Source organism: Amaranthus tricolor, chromosome 2 (assembly GCF_026212465.1).
Source record: "Amaranthus tricolor cultivar Red isolate AtriRed21 chromosome 2, ASM2621246v1, whole genome shotgun sequence".
NCBI classification, from domain to species: domain Eukaryota; kingdom Viridiplantae; phylum Streptophyta; class Magnoliopsida; order Caryophyllales; family Amaranthaceae; genus Amaranthus; species Amaranthus tricolor.
Window position 1 is genome coordinate 21,045,416 of NC_080048.1, and position 7,500 is coordinate 21,052,915.

A 7,500-nucleotide genomic window follows, 5' to 3' on the forward strand; every position below is an offset into this window, starting at 1 on the left:
TATCCCAGATAAAATGGTCTCAATTAGTACCCCAAAAAGTGCGGAATAGAATAACTGAACATTTTGCCATTGAAAATACAAATAATATTGAAAACTTTTTATTCTTATTGCCAAATAAAAAATCAAATTTTAAAAAGAACTATAGATATGATGTTTTATCATATAAATTTCTTTATTATGAAGATAAAAACAATTCATATACATATAGTTATGGGAGCCCATTCCAAGTAAATAAGACCAATGAATTTTCTTCTATTTATAATTACAACCTAAATAAAGACAAATTCATTGACATGTGGTGGAATATCCCTATCACTAATTATTTAGGAATAAAAAATATTATGGATATGGATATAGAGAAAAAGACCGATAGAAAATTTTTGGATTTGAAAATTATTCATTTTTGTCTTCGAAAGAAAGTCAACATTGAGGCCTGGGTCGATATCAGTATTGGCAGGAATGAAAATACTAAAACTGAACTTAAGAGTTATCAAATTGTTGATAAAATTGATAAGAAAAGTATTTTTTACACACCAATTTATCAAGAAATCAACCAACCCCATCAAAAAAAAAACGTTTTGGATTGGATGGGAATGAATGAAGAAATACTAAGTCGTCCCATATCAAATCTAGACTTTTGGTTTTTCTCCGAATTTCTCTTCTTTTATAATGCATATAAAATGAAACCTTGGTTTATACCAATAAATTTTCTTTTTTCAAATTCGAATGTAAGTGAAAATTTTAGTGAAAATAAAAACATCAATAGAAATAAAAAAACGAATCCCTTTATACCTTCAAATGAAAAAAAATATTTTGAATTAAAAAATAAGAATCAAGGCGAAAATGAATTTATAAGTAAAGAAACTCTTGGATCAGATGGTCAAGACAACTCTGAATCTGTTTTCTCAAATGGACAAAAAGATATTGAAGAAGATTATATAGGATCAAATCTGAAAAAGCCTAGAAAGAAAAAACAATCCAAGAGTGGTATAGAAACAGAAATGGATCTCTTACTGAAAAGATATTGGCTTGTTCAACTTCAACTCAGATGGGACAAAACCTTGGAGAAAAAACTGCTGAATAATATCAAAGTATATTGTTTCCTGCTTAAATCGATAAATCCAATAGAAATTGCTATCTCCGCTGTAGAAAAAAGAGAAATGAATTTAGATATACTACCACGTAACGAGGATTTCATTTGTAGAGAATTGGCGGAAAGGGGACTACTCATTATTGAACCGTTTCGTCTGTCTGCAAAAGACAACGGCCAATTTATTATATATCAAACGATAGGTATTTCATTGGTGCATAAGAGTAAACACCAAAAAAATCAAAAACGATATAGTGAAAATGTTGATAAAAGCATTTTCGGTGAACGAGACAAAAACCATTTTGACTTGCTTGCTCCTGAAAATATTTTATCTCCTAGGCGTCGAAGAGAATTGAGAATTCTAATTTGTTTAAATTCAAGGAATAATAATAAAGGTATGAATACAAACCCAACATTTTATAATGGAACTCAGGTAAAAAATTGTAGTCCATTTTTTGATGAAAACAAAGATATTGATCGAGATAAAAATACACTTAGAAAATTAAAATTATTTCTTTGGCCAAATTATAGATTGGAAGATTTAGCTTGTATGAATCGTTATTGGTTTGATACTAATAACGGAAGTCGTTTTAGTATCTTACGAATCCATATGTATCCGCAATTAAAAATAAATTTATGATCCATTTGTCTTATAGATTCCCTATTATTTGATAGAGAAATAGATGTACACACGCCTTGTCATACATTCAAGTCTGATACATGAATACTAATTCAATGAATTATCAATTGGATCTTGAAATGAATCAAGAGAATTTTATTTATTAAGTTTCTTTGATAAAATGTATCAATAAAATAAGGTTAAGATATTGTATATAACAGAGTAAAACAGATGGCATTATTATTACTGATCCGTAAAATTCCATATTTTGTAAAAATAAAAAAGGTAAGGAAGAGTAAGAATTTATGAAACAAAATTCATTCATATCTGTTATTTCGAATGAAAAAAAAGAAGAAAATAGGGGGTCTGTTGAATTTCAAGTATTGTGTTTTACCAATAAGATACGAAGACTTACTTCACATTTGGAATTGCACAAAAAAGATTATTCATCACAAAGAGGTTTACGAAAAATTCTGGGAAAACGTCAACGACTACTGGCTTATTTGTCAAATAAAAACAGAATACGTTATAAAGAATTAATCAGCCAATTGAACATTCGAGAACTAAAAACACGTTAATTTGAAGAGTTGTTTTGAATTATTTGATTTATTAGATCTTGAATTGAATTTTGATGAACTTTTTTTGTTTTCATCAATTCATGGAAAAATGAATTCGTGAAAAAATGAATCGGGGAAAAACCTATGACTGTACCAACTTCCAGAAAAGACCTCATGATAGTCAATATGGGCCCTCACCATCCATCAATGCATGGCGTTCTCCGACTCATCGTTACTTTAGACGGTGAAGATGTTATTGACTGTGAACCAATAGTGGGTTATTTACACAGAGGTATGGAAAAAATTGCGGAAAACCGAACAATTATACAATATTTGCCTTATGTAACACGTTGGGATTATTTAGCTACTATGTTCACAGAAGCAATAACTGTAAATGGACCCGAACAATTGGGAAATATTCAAGTCCCTAAAAGGGCTAGCTATATCAGAGTAATCATGTTGGAATTAAGTCGTATAGCTTCTCATTTGTTATGGCTAGGCCCCTTTATGGCAGATATTGGTGCGCAGACCCCCTTCTTCTATATTTTCAGAGAAAGAGAGTTGATATATGATTTATTCGAAGCTGCCACCGGTATGAGAATGATGCATAATTATTTTCGTATTGGAGGAGTAGCTGCCGATCTACCTTATGGGTGGATAGATAAATGTTTAGATTTTTGTGATTATTTTTTAATAGGACTTACTGAATACCAACAACTTATTACGCGAAATCCTATTTTTTTAGAACGAGTTGAAAACATAGGCATTATTAGTGGAGAAGAAGCAATAAATTGGGGTTTATCAGGACCGATGTTACGAGCTTCCGGAATACAATGGGATCTTCGTAAAGTTGATCATTATGAGTGTTACGACGAATTTGATTGGGAAGTTCAATGGCAAAAAGAAGGAGACTCATTAGCTCGTTATTTAATCCGAATCAGTGAAATGGCAGAATCTATAAAAATTATTCAACAAGCGTTAGAAGGAATTCCGGGGGGTCCTTATGAAAATTTAGAAATTCGACGCTTTAATAAAATAAAATATCCTGAATGGAATGATTTTGAATATCGATTCATTAGTAAAAAACCATCTCCTGCTTTTGAATTGTCGAAACAAGAACTGTATGTAAGAGTAGAAGCCCCAAAAGGCGAATTAGGAATCTTTTTGATAGGAGATCAGAGTGTTTTTCCTTGGCGATGGAAAATTCGCCCGCCGGGTTTTATCAATTTGCAAATTCTTCCTCAGTTAGTTAAAAAAATGAAATTGGCTGATATTATGACGATACTAGGTAGCATAGATATCATTATGGGAGAAGTTGATCGTTGAAATGATAATTGATATAACAAAAGTACAAGCTATCAATTCTTTTTCCAGATTGGAATCCTTAAAAGAGGTTTATGGGACTATATGGCTGCTTTTCCCTATTTTGATTCTCGTATTGGGAATCACAATAGGTGTACTAGTAATTGTGTGGTTAGAAAGACAAATATCCGCAGGTATACAACAACGTATTGGACCTGAATATGCCGGTCCTTTGGGAATTCTTCAAGCTCTGGCGGACGGAACAAAACTACTTTTTAAAGAAAACCTTCTTCCGTCTAGAGGGGATACGTATTTGTTTAGTATTGGACCCTCTATAGCAGTTATATCAATTCTACTAAGTTATTCAGTAATTCCTTTTGGTTCTCGACTTGTTCTAGCCGATTTAAGTATTGGTGTTTTTTTATGGATTGCCATTTCAAGTATTGCTCCAATTGGACTTCTTATGTCAGGATATGGATCAAATAATAAATATTCCTTTTTAGGTGGTCTACGGGCAGCTGCTCAATCAATTAGTTATGAAATACCATTAACTCTATGTGTGTTAGCAATATCTCTACGTGTGATTCGTTGAAACATGGGTCTACCCTTGCCTCATTTCTTTTTATTTTGGGTTTCTAAGAATAAAAATGAAATGGATTGAATAGTATCTTCCTTTTTGTTAGTTACTGATCGGGTTGATAAAGTAAACCAGATAGTTAGATGAGTGAAAGAAAACAGCTTTCAAATTTGCAGTAAAAAGTTGAATCTCATTGCCTATGTACAAGGGTTAAACAAAAATAAACATAAGCCGTCAAGGCTGTTTCCCCCAAGATTGGTTATCCTGACTTGAAGCGGGTTGAAACGAATTATGGAGTTTTTACTTTCTTTTTTTTTTCTCTGTATAAAAATGGATGATATGAATTACCATAGAGGTTGAATAAACATGAGTGGATGATTAGGAACACCAAAGTACACAAAGGATTTGTATGTAATAGAGATTGTGTAACTTATCCGACGAGATATTTTTACATAAAATAAATACGAATTGAGACTTTAAATTTGTAGAAATGATCAAGTAGTACTCCCACAAATTCCGATCCAGAGTATGCTCCTATCCACTGATTAAGTGAATAACTATCAGGAACGAAGTAATCTTTTACTTTTTTATTTTAAGACTAAAAAAAATCCAGGAAATAAGAGGTCGAAAAAAAAAAGATAATATGAATATAAAAATATAAAATATATAACTGGAATTATAAAAAAATATTTTTCCAATATCCATATTCAAGCATTAAGTTATTACTAAAAAAAAATGGAAATTCTTGAAAGTTAGTTAAAGTAAAGGATGAGATCAATTCCGAAGCATTTGTTAGAGCATAGCAGACAGAATTTCATTGGTCTAATTCAGGATTTTTCGATTGATTTGAAATTTACTTCTTCTACAAGCATATGAAGATTTAAAGAATATCAATCAGTCCTTAGATTTATTTATGGCTCTTGAGGAGCCGTATGAGGTGAAAATCTCATGTACGGTTCTGTAATAGCGATGACAAGAGTGATTTTCTCATCGACTATGATTATCTAACAGTTTAAGTACAGTTGATATAGTTGAGGCACAATCAAAATATGGTTTTTTGGGATGGAATTTGTGGCGGCAACCTATAGGGTTTATTGTTTTTATAATTTCTTCTCTAGCTGAATGCGAGAGATTGCCTTTTGATTTACCAGAAGCAGAAGAAGAATTAGTAGCAGGTTATCAAACCGAATATTCCGGTATTAAATTTGGTTTATTTTATGTTGCGTCTTATCTAAATCTACTAATCTCTTCTTTATTTGTAACCGTTCTTTATTTGGGTGGTTGGAATCTTTCTATTCCACACATAGTCATTTCTGGCTTTTTTGAAATAAATAAAATAGATGGAGTTTTTGGAACGACAATTAGTATTTTCATTACATTAGCTAAAACTTTTTTGTTCTTGTTCATTCCTATCACAACAAGATGGACTTTACCTAGACTGAGAATGGACCAATTATTAAATCTTGGATGGAAATTTCTTTTACCTATTTCTTTAGGTAATCTATTATTAACAACTTCTTCCCAACTCCTTTCATTATAAATTCTAAAAAAAAAGAATATTTTATATTCACTCTAACTTAATTCACAACTTGTTCCAAACAAGAGAAAGAAACAAAATCTTATTTTTTTTTATTGATATTTACTATATGTTCCCTATGGTAACTGGGTTCATCAATTATGGTCAACAAACAATACGTGCGGCAAGGTACATTGGTCAAGGTTTTATGATTACTTTATCCCACGCTAATCGTTTACCCGTAACTATTCAATATCCGTATGAAAAATTGATCACATCAGAGCGTTTTCGTGGTCGAATTCATTTTGAATTTGATAAATGCATTGCTTGTGAAGTATGTGTTCGTGCATGTCCTATAGATTTACCCGTTGTTGATTGGAAATTGGAAACGGATCTTCGAAAGAAACGGTTGCTTAATTATAGCATTGATTTCGGAATTTGTATTTTTTGTGGTAATTGTGTTGAGTATTGTCCAACAAATTGTTTATCAATGACTGAAGAATATGAGCTTTCGACTTATGATCGTCACGAATTAAATTATAATCAAATTTCTCTGGGCCGTTTACCAATATCAATAACTGATGATTACACAATTCGACCAATTTTGAATTCACCTCAACCAAAAGAGCAATTCCGTGATTGAAGAGCAATTCTCAATTATTAAATTTCTTTTTTTTCTTGTTCAATAACTATAAATTTTGATTATTCAATATTCCTATTTATTGGTGAAAATCGAAACTTTATTTGGATTTTAAATATGTTTACTGTAATTGTAATGGTTTTAAATAGTTTTAGTTGCGAACTACCCAAACCAATGCGATAGGTTCAATAACTTTACTTTACTCACATCAAGTGATACGCATTAGGATTTAAAATCAAAAATGCATAAACTTTTTTTTTCCTGTTCAAGTCAATAAAATCATGAAACATTCCGATTTTTTTATTTCTTATTTTACATATAATGGATTTACCTGGACCAATACATGATTTTCTTTTAGTTTTTCTGGGGTCGGGCCTTATATTAGGTGGTCTAGGAGTAGTATTATTTACCAATACAATTTTTTCTGCTTTTTCGTTAGGATTGGTTCTTGTTTGTATATCTTTATTCTATATTCTAGCAAATTCCCATTTTGTAGCTTCTGCACAACTCCTTATTTATGTGGGAGCTATAAATATATTAATAATATTTTCTGTAATGTTCATGAATGGTCCGGAATATGACACAGATTTCCGTCTGTGGACTGTGGGGGACGGGATTACCTTATTGGTTTGTGCAAGTCTTTTTGTTTCATTAACTATTACTATTCTAAATACGTCCTGGTATGGGATTATTTGGACTACAAAATCAAATCAGATTCTAGAACAAGATCTGATAAGCGCTAGTCAACAAATAGGAATTCATTTATCAACCGATTTTTTTCTTCCATTTGAACTCATTTCAATAATTCTTTTAGTTGCTTTAATAGGTGCAATTGGCGTGGCTCGTCAATAATAATTCATTTGATTTTTTAAAATAGCAATCAAAAAAAATGATATTTTATCATATTCATTTTCATTCTAGTCAATCAAATTGGTTTAATTCAATTTATTATTCTATTATCATATCATTTTTTTGTTCTTCATTTTTTTTTGTATTATAACTTATTATATTCTAGTTAATCAAATGGGTTTAATTGTTGTTCATATTCAAATGAATAGAGATTGATAAGGAGTTGGTCAATGATACTCGAACATGTACTTGTTTTGAGTTCTTTTTTATTTTCGATCGGCATTTATGGATTAGTCACGAGTCGAAATTTGGTTCGGGCTCTGATGTGTCTTGAACTTATATTGAATGCA

The 7,500-nt window shown here is 31.0% G+C and overlaps 2 protein-coding genes across 2 annotated transcripts in view; one reads left to right on the forward strand and one right to left on the reverse strand.

Annotated features, from left to right (window-relative positions):
• The first annotated feature begins 1,912 nt into the window (after nucleotides 1-1,912).
• LOC130805903 (uncharacterized) overlaps nucleotides 1,913-7,500 on the forward strand; it is a 5,696-nt gene continuing 108 nt past the window's right edge. The window contains exons 1-4 of the mRNA XM_057670738.1: nucleotides 1,913-3,557; nucleotides 3,616-4,146; nucleotides 5,147-5,641; nucleotides 5,751-7,500. The exon at nucleotides 5,751-7,500 is cut by the window's right edge and continues 108 nt beyond it. Coding sequence (XP_057526721.1) covers nucleotides 2,411-3,557; nucleotides 3,616-4,146; nucleotides 5,147-5,641; nucleotides 5,751-6,304 — 2,727 coding nt within the window. The 5' untranslated portion in view covers nucleotides 1,913-2,410 and the 3' untranslated portion in view covers nucleotides 6,305-7,500. The remainder of the gene's footprint in view (nucleotides 3,558-3,615; nucleotides 4,147-5,146; nucleotides 5,642-5,750) is intronic.
• Nucleotides 7,434-7,500, reverse strand: part of LOC130805616 (NAD(P)H-quinone oxidoreductase chain 4, chloroplastic-like) — a 1,968-nt gene continuing 1,901 nt past the window's right edge. The window contains exon 3 of the mRNA XM_057670400.1: nucleotides 7,434-7,500. This exon is cut by the window's right edge and continues 1,472 nt beyond it. Coding sequence (XP_057526383.1) covers nucleotides 7,434-7,500 — 67 coding nt within the window.